We start from the raw sequence: 20,554 nt of genomic DNA on the forward strand, positions 1-20,554 counted from the left end.
AAAAGTTATTTCTGCTCTTAAATGTTTTAATGGAAAACTTCTGGGATTCTCTCTTTTGCCTTCCTCTGGAAAAGCTTCTGATTGTAATGCTATATAATTATTCTTAAAGTGATATTAACTTTTATAAACATATCAAAAGTAATTTATGTTCCTGAAAAGAAAGAAGAAAGATTATTAGAGGAAAGAATGAAGGCTTAAGTTGTGGAAAATTCTTCTCTTTAAAGGTAACAGCTTTAGAAGAATATGTTGATTGGTAAATTTATGAACGACATGATTAATGCATCAGTTGTGGAATGATTTTTGTCCTTTTTCCTTAAATGATCAAAATATAGAGTCTTGGATCACATTACTGTTTTCATTTAGTTTTCCTAGATCATTCATATAACACTAGTACTTGATTTAGTCTTATTCTCAATTACAATTGAAAAAAATGAAGTAGCCATTTTCTTTCTTATTGTATGTAGTTGAACATGTAGTTGGAGAATTTGTGGACACAAAAGTTTAGATCATTACTGTAAATGGAATATTGTGCTCTAGGTAGAAAAGGAAGAAATAGGAAATTTAGTGTTTTACTGTAACTATATGTATGATTAATCATTTTGAGATAGTTTGATTGTCAGCTATTTGTCTTGAGGTTTTGAAACAAATTAAATCTCCTCACTAGTCTGTCTGGAGCACTTTTCTGAAGATGCTTCTTACCATGTCTACTTTATTCCGTAGTCCTAAGAATTTCTAGGGAAGACTGTTTCAATTTTAAGTTTTTATAATAATTAGTAGAAAGAACAAAATTTCTATGATGCCTATCTACAGGAGTATAATTTTTTTGGTCAAATACTTACAGAACCATTACCATATGTCAAGTCTTGTGCTAGTCACTAGGGATGTAAAGATAAAACTGTCGCATGCTCTTATCCCAGATAATACTTTTATATGTTTTAAAAATTATAGTACAGTGTAATTAGTGCAATAATAGAGATACTAAGAGCTAACTTTTACTAGCTAGAAAAGTGGAAGGACATTCCAGGCAGAGAGAAAGACATAAGCAATGATATAGACCCATGATAGGCATTCATGAAATAATAAGATATTTGATGAAGCTTGAGCATTCAGAAGTGGTCACAATGTTATCAGAAAACTGATTGCTTTCTTTTAAAAATTAAACATTTAATATTTATGCTAGGTTTATAAAGGAAACTATTTTCAAAATACCAAATACTGACAGTCATGACCAATGGGTTGTTGATTAATGTACTCTGCTTGCTAGAATCATACATAAATAAAGTATTTAATATCTGCTTGCTACATGATATCATTTGAGGACAGTTCAGAAGAATCCTAATTCAAAGGATTTTCCATTTTCCTTTTATTGTGTTTAAATACTAACACTAAATGGTTAAATGCTACCACTAAATGGGCTTCCCTGGTAGCTCAGCAGTAAAGACTCTGCCTGCCGGTGCAGGAGACTGAGTTCAACCCCTCAGTCAGGAAGATTCCCTGGAGAAGGAAATGGCACCCATTCCAGTATTCCTGCCTGGGAAATCCAATAGACAGAGGAGCCTGGTGGGCTATAGTCCACAGGGTCACAAAGAGTCCACTATAGGACCCTACAGTCCACAGGGTCACAAAGAGTCAGGAACAAGTGAAGCGACCTGGCATGCATGCAAAGTGTATTTAATTCATGTCACATTCAAGGGGATAAAAATGTTCATAACCACTGAAATACACCCATGTATAGTTGCCCAGTTGAGTTACATTTAGTTTAGTTATTTATTACATTATTTATTTAGTTATTTTTTTACTTAGAAGATTTCCGTTTATAACATATTTGGAAATAATGCACTGAATTTGTAACAAATATGAAACATTGCCTCTCAATGGTAGTTACAGAACTAAACTGTAAAGTATTAGATAATCTGAGAGGGTAGGGATTTTATTTTTCTTCATGATTATATTCCTAGTATTTGGAGCATAGTGGTGTTGGTTATTGTTCAGTTGCTCAGTCATGTCCAACTCTGTCCCTATGGACTGCAGCATGCCAGGCTTCCCTGTACGTCACCAACTCCTGGAGCTTGCTCAGACTCATGTCCATTGAAGTGGTGATGCCATCCAGCCATCTCATCATCTGCCGTCAACTTCTCCTCCTGCCTTCAATCTTTCCCAGCATCAGGGTCTTTTCCAGTGAGTCAGTTCTTGACATCAGGTAGCCAAAGTATTGGAACTTCAGCTTCAACATCAGTCCTTCCAGTGAATATTCAGAGTTGGTTTCCGTTAGGATTGACTGGTTTGATCTCCTTACAGTCCAAGGGACTCTAACAGAGTCTTCTCCAGCACCACAGTTCCAAAGCATCGGTTCTTCAGTGTTCAGCCTTCTTTATGGTCCAACTCTCACATCCATACGTGACTACTAGAAAAACCATAGCTTTGACTAGATGGACCTTTGTTGGCAAAGTGATATCTCTGCTTTTTAATATGCTGTCTAGGTTTGTCATGGTTTTTATTCCAAGGAGCAAGCGTGTTTTAATTTCATGGTTGCAGTTACCATCTGCAGTGATTTTGGAGCCCAAGAACATAAAGTCTATCACTGATTCCACTGCTTCCCCATCTATATGCCATGAAGTGATGGGACCAGATGCAGTGATCTTAATTCTTGGAATGTTGAATTTTAAGCCAGCTTTTTCACTCTACTCTTTCACTTTCATCAAGAGGCTCTTTAATTCCTCTTTGCCTTTTGCCATTTGGGTAGTGTCATCTGCATATCTGAGGTTGTTGGTATTTCTCCTGGGAATCTTGATTCCAGCTTGTGCTTCATCCAGCCCAGCATTTTGCATGATGTACCCTGCATATAAGTTAAATAAGCAGGATGACAATATACAGCCTTGATGTACTCCTTTCCCAATTTGGAACCAGTCCATTGTTCCACATCCAGTTCTAACTGTTGCTTCTTGACCTGCATACAGGTTTCTCAGGAGGCAGGTATGGTGGTCTGAAATTCCTACCTTTTTCAGAATTTTCCACAGTTTGTTGTGATCCACACAGTCACAACAGTGTAGTCAACGAAGCAAAAGTAGATGTTTTCCTGGAATTCCTGGATATTTTTCTGGAATGCTTTTTCTGTGATTCAACAGATGTTGGCAATTTGATCTCTGGTTCCTCTGCCTTTACTAAGTCCAGTTTGTACATCTGGAAGTTCTCGGTTCACATACTGGTGAAGCCTGTCTTGAAGGATTTTGAGCATTACCAGCATTACTCATGTGAAATGAGTGAAGTTGTGTGATAGTTTGAATATTCTTTGGCATTGCCTTTCTTTGGGATTGGAATGAAAACTGACTTTTTTCAATCCCATGGCCACTGCTGAGTTTTCCAAGTTTTCTGGCATAGTGAATGCAGCACTTTAACAGCATCATCTTTTAGCATTTGAAATAGCTCAGCTGGCATTCCATCACCTCCACTAGCTTCATTTGTTGTAATGCTTGCTAAGACCCTCTTGTCTTCACATTCCAGGATGTCTGGCTCTAGATGAGTGACTACACCATCATGGTTATCCAGGTCATTAAGACATTTTTTGTACAGTTCCTTTGTGTATTCTTGCCACCTCTTCTTAATATCTTCTTCTGTTAGGTCCATGCCATTTCTTTCCTTTATTGTGCCCATCTTTGCATAAAATGTTCCCTTGGTATCTCTAATATTCTTGAGGAGATCTGTAGTATTTCCCATTCTTTGTTTTCCTCTATTTCTTTGCATTGTTCACTTAAGAAGGCTTTCTTATCTATCCTTGCTGTTCTTTTAAACTCTGCATCAAGTCTTTCCTTTTCTCCTTTGCTCTTCCCTTCTCTTCTTTTTCTCAGCTATTTGTAAGACCTCCTCAGACAACCATTTTGCCTTGTTACATTTCTTTTTCTTCTAGGCTTTCAACAAATATTCATCAATGAATGAGAAATACCGTTTTTCATGACTTTTGTTAAGCCATGACTATTCTAACATTTTCTCCATTGTGGAGTGACAGAATCATAGTAAATTCTTTAAGGCTTTTGGAAATATAACCTGCCAAGAAAACCAGGACCTTCAATTCCTCAATTTGGCCATTTGAAAGCTGAGACATAGTGTTCTATTTGTATATCATATCTTTATTATTCAGAGAAGGGGAGGTTTCTGGAGAGAAGTTTGTGGTGTTTTTTCAAAGCAAGAAACAAATACCTTCATTAATGTTTGGTGTTATGAATTTTAGATCTTTAACCCTCAAGGAAAAGTTAAGATCAGGAAGTAATTTTTCAGAATGTTTTACTGTTTGGATAGTCAACAGGATGTGTATGTATCATTGTAGTCAAATCAGTAGAAATTATCACTGGAATGTTTGTTTTTCATACTGTTTTTCTCTCCTGTTATTGTGTAGCTTTGGATAGACATTGGCTACCAAAGACTAGGAAACATTCAAGGTTATTTAGAAAACTGATTATGACTAGCAGTTCAAGGAAAATGAAGCCAGCAACAAGTGGTGCTGGTTAGGAATAAAAATATCTATGTAATTTCTTAAAATGTTTGAGATTGTTAATTATCTAAAACTTAAAGCATGTGAGTTTAGGCAATCCTTTAGTTACTCACAGGTAAACTTTGTTTTATATTATGGATGAGGTGGTTGGATGGCATCACTGACTCGATGGACATGAGTTTGAGCAAGCTCCAGGAGTTTTGATGGACAGGGAAGCCTGGCATTTGGCAGTCCATGGGGTCACAAAGAGTCGGACATGACTGAGCAACTGAACTGAAATAATTTTCTGGATAATGAGAAACTTACCCTTTAAGCATTAGACTGTTACCCCTGACTCATTTCTAATACATGAGATGTTATCCTTTAGTAGTAAATATAGTGTAATATTTTACTCCTTGCTGTCATAAATTGATTCTACTAATGTAAGCTCTCTAAGGAGAGCCGCATACCTTCCTTCTTCACTTTTTATCTAATACTACATGATGCTGGCCATGACTTTTATTTTCTGATGGATTATCAAAATGGATTTATTTTTTTTGTGGGTATTAGAGTGGGTTCAGAGGGAAGTAGAGAGGGAAAAGTTCTTCCCCAGAGTCTTCAGGGGAAAAGTTTGGATTCCTTCCTAATGGTATGTAGATTGTTCATGAACTTGCCCTTGGCAAAACTCCTTGTCGGTCTTCTGAATGCCTTTCCCTCCCTCAGTCCTTTGTTTCTTTGCATGTGGTTGTCTGTCAACTTTGAAAGTCTTGCTGATCTCGCTTCCCTAACTCTTAACTTCTGCTAATCCTTAAAACATGGCTGATTCATGTCAATGTATGACAAAACCCACTACAATATTGTAATTAGCCTCCAACTAATAAGAATAAATGAAAAAAAAAAAAGTACAGAGTCTTATACACTTCCTCACCCTTTCTCCTAATTTTCCCAGTTTAAAAAAAACAAAAAACAAAAAACTGCAACTCGAATGTCAATTCCTTTAGGTGGGCCCAGTGTAGTCATAAAGGTCCTTAAAAGATGGAAGAGGGAGATATAGTGTGAGAGTGGTGCACTCTGATTCACACGAAAGCGAAAGAGTCAACCAACCTTACCAGCTTTGATGATGGAAGGGGGTCCATGAGCTCAAGAATGCAGGCAATTGCTAGAAGCTGGGAAACCCAGGAGTAGGGCTTCTGAATTTTAAGCCATTAAGTTTGTGGAAATTTGTCATAATAGCCTTTGGAAATTAACAGACTTTTAATTACAACTACAGACTTTTTTAAATGTAAATCTTAATTTTTAAATACTTGGACTCACAAGAAGTTGCTAAAATGGTACAGCAAATTCTCAAGTTTTGACTTCTCCAAACTTATTTAGATCTCACACCCTCAGAAAATAGTATTAGACCAATCATAATCAAAAGAAGCAAAATATATTAAAACTGAGGACATATAGAAGCAAATAACTCTGCTCTCTTTTTTACACTTTTATCAGAATGCAGCTGCTTTACAATGTTGTGTTTCTTCTGTACAGCACAGTGAGTCACCTGTGTGTGTTCATACATTCTCTCTTTTTTGGATCTCTATCCCATTTAGGTCACCACAGAGCACTGAGGAGTGTTCCCTGTGCTGAGCAGCAGGTTCTCCCCAGTTACCTTAGCAGTGTCTATATGTCCGTCCCAGTCTCCCAGGTCATCCCAAACCCCCTTCTCCCCAGCGGTGTCCATACCTTTGTTCTGTGCATCTGTGTGTCTGTTTCTGCTTTGCAGATAGGTTCATTTGTACCATTTTCCTGGATTCCACATATATGTGGAGTTGTAAGGTTTGGGAAATGAAGGTTTGGAGGGCAGGTTGCTTGTCAATTCCCTGTAGTCTGTCTCCTCACTCAGCCATTAGCTCTAGTAAGACAGGAATTGTGACTGTTCTGTGGGCTAATGCTTGCCCGAGGGCTCAGGACAGTGTCAGGTACGTGGTAGGCACACAGTAAATGTTTGTTGAATAAACGAATATAATAAAGTCACCTAGAAAGTTAGGGGCAACCAGAACAGGAACCCACGGCTCTGCTCCCCCAGGCTAGGCTCTATCCATTGAACCAGGAAACCTAGATTACAGAGCAAGGCTGTTGTTCAGTCACTCAGTCATGTCTGACTGTTTGCAGCCCCATGGACTGCAGCACACCAGGCTTCCCTGTCCTTCACCATCTCCTGGAGCCTGCTCAAACTCACATCCATTGAGTCAGTGATGCCATCCAAACATCTCATCCTCTGTCATCCCCTTCTCCTCCTGCCTTAAATCTTTACCAGCATCAGGGTCTTTTCAAATGAGTCAGTTCTTTGCATCACGTGGCCAAAGTATTGGAGCTTCAGCTTCAACATCAGTCCTTCCAATGAATATTCAGGACTGATTTCCTTTAGGATGGACTGGGTGGATCCCCTTGCAGTCAAAGGGACTCTCGAGAGTCTTCTCTAACACCACAGTTCAAAAGCATCAATTCTTCGGCGCTCAGGTTTTTTTATGGTCCAGCTCTCACATCCATACATGACTACTAGAAAAGCCATAGCTTTGACTAGATGGACCTTTGTAGGCAAAGAAATGTCTCTGCTTTTTAATACACTTTTAGGTTGGTCATAGCTTTTCTTCCAAGTAGCAAGTGTCTGTTACTTTCGTGGCTGCAGTCACCATCCACATTCACTTTGGAGCCTAAGAACATAAAGTCTGTGACTGTTTTCACTGTTTCCCCATCTATTTGCCATGAAGTGATAGGACCGGATACCATGATCTTTGTTTTTTTTAATATTTAGTTTTAAGCCAGCTTTTTCACTCTCCTCTTTCACCTTCATCAAAAGGCTCTTTAATTCCTCTTTACTTTCTGCAATAAGGTTGGTGTCATCTACATGTCCGACTCTCTGTGACCCCATGGACTGTAGCCTACCAGGCTTTTTGTCCATGTAATTCTCCAGGCAAGAATACTGGAGTAGATAGCCATTGTTTTCTCCAGGGGAACTTCCCAACCCAGGGATTGAACCTGTGTTTCCTGCATTGTAGGCAGATTCTTTACCATCTGAGCCACCAGGGAAGCCCCCAATATAAGATTTAGCAAATGAATAAATGTGTTTATGTCATTAGGATACAGGGTTTTCACTGGAAGAAGGAACATACAAATATGTATTGGAGTCAGTTGGGAGACCCTGCGATAATAGATTGGAACTGAAAGTAATGATATGGACTCGGAATTCTCAAATACATGTGTATGGATATATATATGTATGTGTGTGTGTGTGTGCCTGTCTGTATGCATGTATATATGTTTGTATATGTGCATGTATCTACTCTTATCTGTAAAAGTAACCCCAAAACAAAGATACCTTGGCAGAAATGATCTAACATTTACCCTAATACCTTCAATTCTTGATTTTTAAAAGCCATTTCTAATGGAAGGAACCAGGCCTCCTTGGAGAGGTGACTAACTTCAGAGCAGGGACAGAGTAGGTAAAATATGAGTCTGGATTATTTTGTCAGGCTAGAAAGTAAGAAAGAACTTAAAAAGGAAAGGGTTCATGTCATAGGGACACAGGAATTAGGTTAAAGGGGTGACCGTTGTCTAAGTTTAGGACTTAATGGGCACAAACATAATTAAGGTCAGTAATAACTTACAGAATGTTGGAATAAAAAAATAGAAATCCATGAGTCTATACTGATAATGGATATATAAATAAGTAGGTAATGGGAGAATAAATGAGAGTTCTGATTATTGCTCTACATTAAGTGCTAATTTCTTTTTTTTTTTTTTTAATTTTTTTATTAGTTGGAGGCTAATTACTTCACATAAGTGCTAATTTCTAATTGGTTGAATATGATTTGCAAAAGCATTTTATAATCATTACAGTAAAGACTGATTCAGATAGTAATGATCAGTTGATGCTATTTCTAGGCAAAAGTTTTGGTGAGGAACAAAATATTTGCATGATCTAAAGTGTCTGAACTCAAATGGCTTATTAGTTACGAGGAAAAATACAAAGTATACATTGGAAGAGTTAGATAGTAATAAACAAAAGTTTAGGTGAACCAAATCAACATCACTGGGGATAATGATTCTGGTTATGGCAGTATGAAGAGTTCAGAAAATCCTCTCCCCAAAGAACCAGCAGTAAAACTAGATAATTGTTGCATACAACTCTTTCAATTCTCTGCAAATTGAGCAAAAGCAAACAACAAATTCAGTAGCGTTTACTCATGGTAGAACTTCGGATAAGAATAGTATTCTTACCTGGATGACTCCTATCTTTCCCACAATGAGAATGATTGTTTTGCTTGGGCAGGGCGGGACATAAAACCGTCAACTTTGCTGCCAAAAGGTTGGAAAGCTTAAGCCCACAACATCATTTTCAACAAAAATAATGTTGAATCCAGTAGGAAATAAAACGAAATTAACGCTGCTTTTCTGCATTGTAATCCTCTTTGGGACTAGTGGCAGACCAGCTAGAAATTTAACCAGAAAATCCTGGCAATGACAGAGCCATAGAAGGGATAGCTGAGACTCAGGATCAAGATGGCAACATAGGAGGCTCCTGAATTTCGCTCTCTCACAGACAGCTACACATGGAGCAATTCCCTGTGAAATTTAGAAACTAGTTAAGTGACTCTTATACCTTAGGCTCCTGAGAAAATATCCACATTGAAATGGGTAGGAATAATGGATATACACTCTTGCCATAAACTCCAGTCCTTGCATAGCACCATATAACAGGGATGGAACCCCGAAAACCCAACTTTTCCCTGAAGAGTGAAGGGTTGGGACTCTGTGATAACCTAGAGGGGTGGAATGGGATGGGAGGTGGGAGGGAGGTTCAAAACTGAGGGGATATATGTATACCTATGGCTGATTCATGTTGATGTATGGCAGAAATCAACACAATATTGTAAAGCAATTATCCTTTTATTTAAAATAAATTTTTTAAAAATTTAAAAAGAGTGAAAGGTTGGGGCCACACATCTTGCATATCAACTTTTTAAACTCCCACCTGAGGAATGGTTCCCTCAAACTCCTAACTCTGAAAGCCAGCAGAGCTTGTGTTCACGAGTCCCATAGTACTACAGAAAACAAAGAGGCAGTTCTTAATGGGCTATGAGCACTTACCCACTCCAATATTCTTGGGCTTCCCTTGCAGCTCAGCTGGTAGAGAATCTGCCTGCAATGCGAGAGACCTGGGTTCAATCCCTGGGTTAGGAAGATCCCCTGGAGAAGGGAAAGGCTACCCACCCCAGTATTCTGGGCTGGAGAATTCCACGGACATCCATGGCATCGCAAAGAATTGGACATGACTGAGCAACTTTCACTTTCATGAGCGCTTACTGTGGTTATCCCTCCAGGTTCAGTGTTTAGTGCAGAGGGAGCAGGCAAAAACACCCATCTCCCAGTGTTTCCCAAAAGGGGTTTGACTGCATAGTTTCAAAGTTCAGCTTCTAATTAGCATGAAGCTAGGTGCTGGCATCCTCACTGGAGCCTAAAAGAAAAAGAGATTCACTTCAGCCTTCATGATACATTTAGACTGAAGGTGAAACTATAAAAAATGTATCTCATGCACATAGAAGCCAAAAGAAAGTACAGACAGGTACGCTGATATCAGCCATAATAGACTTTAAGCCAAAAGCTGTAATAAGAGGCAAAGTGATTATATAATGGTAAATTCCTCTTCTTGAGCTCTAAAATCACTGCGGGTGGTGACTGCAGCCACGAAATCAGATGTTTGATTCTTGGCAGGAAAGCTATGACAAACCTAGACAGTGTGTTGAAGAGACATTACTCTGCTAACAAAGTTTTGTATAGTCAAGGCTATGGTCTTTCCAGTGGTCATGATGGTTGTGCAAGCTAGACCTTAAAGAAGGCAGAATGCCAAAGAATTGATGCCTTCGAACTGTGAAGCTGGAGAAGACTTCTGAGAATCCCTTGGACAGCAAGAAGATCAAACAAGTCAGTCTTACGGGAACTCAACCCAGAATACTTGTTGGAAGGATTGATGTGAAGCTGAAACTCCAGCATTTTGGTCATCTAATACAAACAGCTGACTCATTGGAAAAGTCCCTGATGCTGGGAAAGATTGAGGGCAGAAGGAGAAGAGGGCGTTGGAGAATGAGATGGCTAGATGGCATCACTGATGCAATAGATGTGAACTTGGGCAAACTTCAGGAGATGGTAAGGGACAGAGAAGCCTGGTATGCTACAGTCCCTGGGGTCTCTAAGAGTTGAACACAACTGAGTGACTGAACAATAGCAACAAATGGTAAAATAGTTGGTTCATCAAGAAGTTATAATAAGTGTAAGTATTTATGCACCTACCATCAGATCACTTAAATACATGAAGCAAATATTAACAGATCTGAAGGGAAAAATTGACAGCAATACCATAATAGTAGAGGACTTCAGCACCCCACATGCAACAACAGGTAAATCATCCAAAGAGAAAATCAGTAAGGCAAATAGCAAGAACTGAAAATGTTACAGCAGATGGATCTGACGGACATATATAAAACCTTCCATTCAACAGCAGCAAAAAAATACACATTCTTCTCAAGCACACATTGAACATTCTCTAAGATGAATCATATATTAGGCCACAAACAAGTCTTAATAAATTTATGTATATTGAAATCATATCAAATGTGCTTTTCAACCAGGATGGTGTGAAACTAAAAACCAATACTAGAAGAAAACTTGTAAATTCACAAATGTATGGCGATTACACAGAATGTTCTTAAACAACCAGTGGGTCAATGAAAAAATTAAAAGGGAAATCGAAAGTATCATGAGACAAAGGAATATGGAAAAGCAAACACCACAACTTCCACGATGCAGCAAATTCAGATGTAAGAGGAATGGTAATGGTGATCAATATCTATATTAAGAAAAAGAAAGGTCTCAAACATCCTAACTTTACCTTCCAAGTAATTAGAAAAAGAAGAATAAGTGAAGTCTGAAGTTAGTAGAAGGAAGGAAATAACTAAGATCAGAGCAAAAAATAGAGAATGAAAAGACAGTAGGAAAGAGGAGTGAAACTGAAAGCTGTTTTTTTTTTTTAAGATAGGTAAAATTGATAAACCTTTAGCTAGACTAGGAAAAAAAGAGAAGACCATTACAATCAAATACGAAAGAGGGGGCATTACTGAAGATACCACAGAAACACTACAGATGATAAGCAACTCCTGTGATCCCAGCAATAATCAGATAACCTGGAAGAATGAATAACTTCCTAGAAACATAAAACCTACCAAAACAGAATAATAAAGAAATTGGGAGTCTGAACAGGACAGTTATTAACAAGGAGGTTGGATCAGTAATCAAAAACATCCCTAAAAGAAAAGTCCAGGACCACATGGCTTCTCTGGATGAATCCAATGAAAAATTTGAAGAATTAATAGCTGTCTATTAGCAACTCTTCTGAAAAATAAAAGAAGTGGAACTCTTCCAAACTCATTTTACAAGGCCAGCATTACCCTAATACCAAAGTCAGACTTGGACACTACAAGAAAAGGAAGCTACAGGTTTAGCGTTTTGAATTTAGATGCAAAAATCTTCAACAAAATATTGGCAAACCAAATTCTACAGTATGGTAAAGGATGATAGAACGTGATTGAGTAGGATATACTCCTTGGGATGATTTAGTAAGCAAATCAATAAATTGTTCTCTTTGAAATGTTTAATCTTATGGTATGTGAATTTCATCTCAATGAAAATAATTTAATGCCGTGGAAATGCTCCATGCTGAGTGACTAAGCACAGCACAGCAAAGAAACGGGACACCTAAATGAAATATTGAGCTTAGAATGAATCCTTATGGTAGGGGAAAAGTTCCAAAGAATAATTTTGAGTCAGAATGAAACAAAATAAGAATACACATGTGAGATTAGATTTAAAATATTCAGTTCAGTTTAGTCCCTCTGTTGTGTCCGACTGTGACCCCATGGACTGCAGCACGCCAGGCTTCATTGTCCATCACTCACTCCCGGAGCTTGCTCAAACTCATGTCCATCCAGTCAGTGATGCTATCCAACCATATCATCCTCTGTCATCCCCTTCTCCTCCTGCCTTCAATCTTTCCCAGCATCAGGGTCTTTTCAAATGAGTCAGTTCTTCACATCAGGTGGCCAAAGTATTGGAGTTTCAGCTTCAGCATCAGTCCTTCCAATGAATATTCAGGACTGATTTCCTTTAGGATGGACTGGTAAGATCTCCTTGCAGTCCAAGGGACTAATTAGCCTCCAACTAATAAAAATAAATGGAAAAAAAAAAAGTCTTCTCCAACACCACAGTTCAGAAGCATCAATTCTTCGGTGCTCATCTTTCTTTATAGTCCAACTCTCACATCCATACATGACTACTGGAAAACCATAGCTTTGACTAGACAGACCTTTGTTGGCAAAGTAATGTCTCTGCTTTTTAATATGCTGTCTAGGTTGGTCATAGCTTTTCTTTTGGAAAGATGCTTGCAGCAAGCATCTTTTAATTTCATGGCTGCAGTCACCATCTGCAGTGATTTTGGATTAGACTTAAAATATTGCAACATGTTAAATTTGCTGAGGAGGATAACCATACTGTGGTTAAGGAAGACATTATCTTTATTCTTAGGAAAAACATACTGACATATTTAAGGGTGAATGTCATGATGTGTACAGTCACATGGGTCAGAAAACATGTGTGTGGTTTTAGAAAGAGGCAGGGTATGCTTACACATGAAGTACAAATGTTAAAGCAAATGGAGCAAAATTCAACATTAGTGAATCATTGTGAGGGATATTTGGGTGCTCTGTGCACTGTTCTTGCAGCTTTTTTGTAAGCTTTAATTATTTCCAAAGAAAAATATTTAATGTTATCTCTTAGGTGGCTCAGTGCTAAAGAATCTGCCTACCAGTGCAGGAGACACAAGAGACACCTGTTCAGTCCCTGGGTTGGGAAGATCCCCTGCAGAAGGAAATGGCAACCTTCTCCAGTATTCTTGTCTGGGAAATTCCATGGACAGAGGAGCCTGGAGGGCTACAGTCCACAGGGTCACAAAGAGTCCAAAACGACTGAACAACTGAACACACACGTTATTCAGTTTAATAAATGTGGCATCATGATTATAGTTGAAACTTCTTGCGTATGCCACCTCATCCCAGAGACAAATACTGTCCTTTATTTGGTTCTTTTTATTCCCGGATATATCTTTATATGGTCTATGTTTGTACTGATACATACCTGAACGGTATATAGTAGCATTTTGTATGGTTTTAAGCAATATATAAATGCTATCATTCTATAGAATCACTTTATACCATAGTTTCCTCACTCAACTTTATATTTGGGAGAGTTGTTCACACTGATATATTAGCACTAGCTCTCTTATTTTCAGGTTGTAAAGGTATCCCTAAAGTCTTGGTGATGTTCTAATCTTAAAGTCGTAGGTATAAATGTTACTGACCTACCCCCACACAAAAGCCATATCACTTGAAAATATTTAAATTTCTTTAATAATTATTTCATTTTATAAACTTTGAATAATAAAATTTTAGTTTTAGTTTTTTGTTTCAGTCAACATTTGCTATCTTCAGTCAGAAGTTTAATTTTTAGTAACTTAAATTTTACTATAATTTATTTTTCATTCTTATATTTGGGATGTATCTACTTTTTTCATTATTTAAATACTTCTATAGTGTTCCTTTTTGTACCTTATCTTCTTGGGTACATATGAAAGTTTCTATGATAAATAACTCAAAATGGAATTATTAAAATTACTGCATTAACTAGATACCAGGGTATGTGCATGTCCATCTTAACTTTATTTATGTTTGTCACAGCAGTGTATATGATCATGCCTTTCCCTACCATCCTCATAAAAACTTAGAATTGTCAAACTCTAATTTTGGCTATTGTAGTAGGTTTAAAATCATACCCCCTGAATTTTTTAGTTTGAATTTTTCTGATTATTAAAAGTGTTGGAGCTTCTTTTCATGTTAATCAGCCATTTTTGATTTCCTCTTATGTAAATTATAAATTCATATTATTCTCCTATGTTGCTTTTTTCTTGCTTTTAGAGGAGATTTTTTTAAATTGTCAACTATATGCTATTTCCAAGAAGTAGAGAAAGGTTGATGTAAAAAGTTGAAAAAAAGATATACTAGGAAAATTTCAACAACAAAACTGGTTTGGTTATGTTAACATTAGACAAATTAACTTTAAAAGGGAAAAAAGTTGTTAAAACAAGGCCAAGCATCTAAAATAGAAATTTAAGTACAGACCTTGGAGATGAAGTCAAAAAGAAGGTAATAGTATATTTCCAATTAACTAATATAGTCAATGAGTGTACACTGATTTGAAGAATAAGACAAACAAAACTGAAAGTTTGGGAAAACAAATACCCATAGGCTCTTTGGAATTCATAGTTTAACTAAATATTTTTCTTCAGAGATTTTTTAAGTATTCGCTTTTTCATTCCATGTCATTCTAAGGCTATGTTTCTTGGCAGCACATAATAAAATTAAATGCATTTGGTAAGAATTTGCTCTTTGTGTTTTCAGGAATTCAAAATGTCCTCAGCCTCTTTTGTGCGGTCCTTACAGAAAATAAGGTTCTCTTCCATTCTGCAAGTTTCCAGAGACTTAGTGATGCTTGTAGAGCCCTGGAGTCATTAATGTTTCCTCTTAAATATAGGTAAGGGTTTTTATTTGGTATTTTTATTTACTCCCAGATTATGCATTACTTATCAATGATCAATCAAAACATCATTTCACAACAGTTTTGAATGACAAGGGCATATTTTACAATGTTATGCTGTTAGAAGAGTCATTATTCTGATAGAAATCTAGCCTAGAATTTGGAACTTTTCCAAGTTGCCTATTATTGAGTGTTGATTCCTTTCATGAAAAAGTAATCAATTTGAATAGTATTGTCAGCAACATTTAATTCCCTTTGAATATAGTTGGAGATAAAAGTCTTAAGATAGTAATATCTGATTATTTAATATTAAGAAATTATTGTTAATTCAGGCAGTTATAGTGGAATTATAGTTTTACTTTTAAAACAGCCCTTACCTATTTTAGATATATACTAAAGTATTTATGTATACATGATATGGTATCTGGGATTTGCTCCAAATAATGTGGTAGGAAAAAGAACAAAAATGGGTAGAAATATATATGTGGCCATGCATTGGTGATTGTCAAAGCTGATTAAATACATGAGGCTTTATCTTCCTTTTTTTTCCCTCTATTTTGGGGGCAGAGAGGGATGTTAGTTTTTTTGTAATAACAAGTATAAAGGAAATCAGTGATGACTGAGAGTGCTGTAAGTACAATATTTTATTCTAATATTTTTTATCAATTTGTTAATCACAGTGACCTAGAAAAAATTTACACAGTCTACAGATTTTATTAAAAATATTTTTTAACCTGTGTGCTTTTTTAAACCTCCAGATAAGAGAGCATTCTAAACCTTAATTTTGTACCTAGCCATTGTTACCAAATATAAAAATCAAGTAGATAAAATGGAACTCGAATGATTGTTTTATATAGAGAAATGCATTATCACCAGTATGTGGGGGGTGAGGGGATGTTCCATCAGGAAGTCAGTGTTACCAACTGATGTCAGATCTCTATGTAAGGAAAAGTTCTTTCAAGCAAGTTTGAAAAACTTAAAGAGATTGCTTGCCTAGAGGGGTAAGGGATAAGAAAGCTGCCCTGCTTACTTCATATCTTCTTATATCAGATCATACCTTTCACATGAAGAATTTTTAAAATCTTTTTTCTCCCAAGAATTTAATATTAACAACTCTGAGAATATTATTGATAATTTCTAAACACAGATAATCTGAAATTCATAAAGTATAAAAATGAAAGAAAGGTATGTTGTATTATGGAAGAACAAATATATCTCACATGTATTTTTATTATTTCTAGTTACCCTTATATTCCTATTCTCCCGGCTCAGCTCCTAGAAGTTCTGAGTTCCCCAACGCCTTTCATTATTGGAGTACATTCTGTCTTTAAAACTGATGTTCATGAACTTGTAAGTATTCATCTTTAAATTGCTAGTTACTGAGGTCAGAGGTTTGTTACATTTCTTTGAGTCCTGCCTGCCTGCTAAGTCATTCCAGTCGTGTCTGACTCTGTGCGACCCCATGGACTGTAGCTTGCCGGGCTCCTTTGTCTGTGGGATTCTCCAGGCAGGAATCCTGGAGTGGGTTGCCATGACCTCCTCAGTCCTATAGCACTTAAACTAATTACTATTTTCAAATCTGTTCCATTCCCAATAGAAAAGATTGGCTGGAAGCACAGCATCATTAAAAAACCTAAATACATTAATTTTTCCTTACAGCAAGTACAGGAGATTTATAAAATGAATTCATTAATCTTTTAAAATTTCCCTCTTTTGGCATATTAAGTTTATCTTTCTATATTCTTCATCTCACATATGAGAAAGGAAGAAAAAATTATCCATTGTTAGCAGTCTATTTATGCTTTTATTATGAGTACTTTAATTTATTCATATTTTGAAATGAGGTCTGTGATAATGCTACCCACTCCAGTATTCTGGCCTGGAGAATTCCATGGACTGTATGGTCCATGGGTACACAGAGTCAGACACAACTGAGCTACTTTCACTTTTTCACTTTCAAAAATCAAAAAGGATTTGCAAAGGAGTGAAGGGTTTTGATGGAATGCAAGTTTATTGTGAGCCCCACCCCGCCCCCAGATTATTCTGTTGTTAATACTAAATGGAAATACTAAAGGAGAGAAAGTAATACTCTGTATTCAACCAGCTCTTAAAAACAAATTTACTTCTCTGCAGTGTGCTTTAAGAAGGACTGCAACAAAATTGAATTTCATAGAAGGACATTTAGGATGTCAAAAGTTTAGAAACCATATCTTTGAGGGCCTAAGAAAATTTTCTCAGGTAATAACCTAATCTTATTTGATAGCTAAAGATAAATATTTAAGTAGCTGTCATAGAAAGAAGGGTAGAGGCTGAAAGAGAATCAGTGGGTATAATGGATATAGAAACAAATTTCTGCTCAGTCTAAGAGTTTTCAACTAAATAGAGCTGCCCAGTGATGATGAATGTGTCTCCTTATGTGAAGAGTACTCTAAGTAGAGTGCAAAGACAGATTGAATGACACCTTTCAGGGAGTTTAAGAAAAATTCTTCACTGAAAGGTTGGGTTATATGACATCTGTGATTCACAAATCCTAAAGAGTTTGTTATTCTAATTTTATTTTAGTTATAAATGCCAGTGAAGAGGTAAGCTCTGTGGGTAAGCAAGCAAGCAAGCAAAGTCGCTCAGTCGTGTCCAACTCTTTGCGACCCCATAGGCTGTGGCCTACCAGGCTCCTCCATCCATGGGATTTTTCAGGCACTTCTGTATAATTACAATTGTAATCAAATCATAATTGTCATTTAAACTGACAGAAGACCATTGCACATTGCAGTTATAAACAGGACCCTCATTCTTTTTTCTGACTTTATATATTGATATCTGGTTCTTTTTTAACATTGATATCAACATATAAAAATATCTGTAAATCCATAAACATTAAGTGAAACCTCATTAGTACTAATTAAAAACACACTCATCTGGTTTGTAGGCATTTTCCCAGTAAATAAAAACAGCCTATGGAAGTTAGACAAACCAAATATTGACAAAAGTAAATTTCTTAACTTTTCATTGAATAAATTAGAATTAATTTTAATCCTGTTAGCAACATAATACCTTCAATAATTTTGACTGGTTTCTCTATTACATTTTTCATGTTATTTTAAAATAGATTTTGTAAAATGCTAAAAATTAGTGTTTTAGCTACCTAAACAGTACTGTTTTGATGTATACTAGTTGCTTTGCTTGTTAACTCTTATGATTACTATGTTATTTAGGATATGGCTGAACTACTATAATAAAACATGCAAAATGCAATGGCTTAAACAAAATGGATTTTTATTTAACACTCATGCAGCAGTTTGTAGAAGTGTTCCATTACGTCAGATCAATTTATTTCATGAACTCATTCAAGGAAGGACCACGCACGCTTCTTTGCTTCTTGTTTCTCCACTAGAATCCACTCAGGCATTGTCATCCTCTGAATGTGTTCAAGATTGGGTTGTTAGCTCATAGTTTCAGTGATGGTAAGGAGAAAGAAAGCATAGGAGGGCCTGACTGGACCTCTGTGTTTTTTTTTTTTTTTTTTTTTTCGTGGACCTCTGTTTTGAATGCCTGAAAATGTGCACATCACTTTTCACGTTACATTAGCAGAAACTTAGTCATATGCCACATCTAATTTCAGAGGAAACTGGGAAATATACAGTAGCTGAAAATCAATCTAGAAAGACATTTTATTAATTACAGATTATTTTTTTTATCTTCTTCAGTTAGATGTAATCATAGCTGATTTGGATGGAGGCACTATTAAAATTCCTGAATGTATTCACCTCTCTTCTCTTCCGGAACCACTTCTACATCAGACTCAAGCAGCTCTTTCTTTGGTATGATATATTCTTTCTTAATTTACTTAATTTCTTGAAGCATTTGTATCTTGATTTAAATCTAAACTAAGGTAATTGGATATCATTCATTGACAGTTTAATTACTTAAAAATGAGAGTTATATGTTTTTAAAACATGTATGTGTATTCTCACATAGTGTTAGAATAGGATAATTTACAAAATATTATCTAAAGAGTATACTTTGAACCCTAAGTGAATATTTGTTCTAGGTATTAGAAACACACCTCTGAAAACAAGACCAGACTATGCCTCAAAATCCTTGATTCTCCTAACATCCCTCATTAGAAGCTAGCACCTGTTCCCTTTCCTTCATCTTTCTTAATGACATCTCATTTCTCTTGGGTAGATGTGCTTCTTGCAAAGCAATGTGATAAGGACTGGCCAGTGTTTCCAGCTTACTACAAAAAGATGTAACTTATTGATAAATGTCTAGTATTCTGTGCGTTGAAGCTATAAAAAAATCTTGTGATCTAAGTGTTTCTCATTGAAGCAAATTTATTTTTTGTCAACCTTTGTTTATTTCTAAAAGCAAAAAGCACAGTATTTTATTTTACTGACAACATTTTAGTTGCCCACTTATCCATCATCAGAAATTTGAAACTTAGGAATTCTTCATTCCGTTTCAAGCCATTACTAGAATTAAGGCTTTCATATTCTTCTTGAATAGTATTCCAGTCTGAGCTGTTTAAAATCTTTTTCCCCCTTAAATAGGAACTTACATAGGAACTCAGAAGTCTAAGATTACCAGGAGGGGTTTTATTTTCAGAAATTTCCAAATTTGTGTTAGTCCTTGTGTTGTTATAGTGGTATGTGTAGGATGGGAACTTTTAGAGAAGACTGACTTTTTCCAATATAATTTGTACTCTGGAATACCAGGTGTGATAGAGTAAAAAGCATGCTAGGTTAGAACTTACGAGACCTAAATTCCAGTCAGCATCTTGCCACTGGGTATTTTTGAGCAAATCACATTCCATCCTCTGTTTCCTAGTCTTTATCAGTAGGGTGAATGTTTTATACAAAGGATGGCAAATGCCTGTTTCCCAGAGTGAAGTATGGAAATGATCTGGTGTGGTATGTGGCAACTTTTTAATTTTAATAATTGTGTATTTATTATAATGTTTATTTTATTAAAAATAACATACAAAACCTGTGATTTCACAGATGATATCATCTAAGAAAATACTAGATTTAAAGAGATGAGTTGACCCAGAGGAATCAGGTGGAGAGGGAGGTGGGAGGGAGGATCGGGATGGGGAATACGTGTAACTCTATGGCTGATTCCTATCAATGTATGACAAAACCCACTGAAATGTTGTCAAGTAATTAGCCTCCAACTAATAAAAAATAAATAAATAAATAAAGAGATGAGTTGATTTAAAGACATTTCAAAGAAAAATATTAGCTAAACAATTGCATCGGTGGTATATGGATAGAGCAAAAGCTAAGAACATAGTACTTGAGTGACTGAAGAAAGTTTTATGTTCTATAAATGTTAAATAAGTTTTAAAATATTAATGTACATTTACTTAATGATATTTTTAACTATTCAGGGATTAAGTACCAAAAT

General features: G+C 36.2%; 1 protein-coding gene across 1 annotated transcript in view; it reads left to right on the plus strand.

The window, feature by feature from the left end:
- The window catches only part of SBF2 (SET binding factor 2), a 410,909-nt gene that overhangs the window by 168,445 nt on the left and 221,910 nt on the right, over positions 1-20,554 (plus strand). Inside the window, exons 8-10 of the mRNA XM_043481847.1 lie at positions 15,013-15,145; positions 16,390-16,498; positions 18,853-18,966. Of these exons, the coding sequence (XP_043337782.1) occupies positions 15,013-15,145; positions 16,390-16,498; positions 18,853-18,966 (356 nt within the window). The remainder of the gene's footprint in view (positions 1-15,012; positions 15,146-16,389; positions 16,499-18,852; positions 18,967-20,554) is intronic.

Source organism: Cervus canadensis, chromosome 11 (genome assembly GCF_019320065.1).
Source record: "Cervus canadensis isolate Bull #8, Minnesota chromosome 11, ASM1932006v1, whole genome shotgun sequence".
In the NCBI taxonomy this organism is placed as follows: Eukaryota; Metazoa; Chordata; class Mammalia; order Artiodactyla; family Cervidae; genus Cervus; species Cervus canadensis.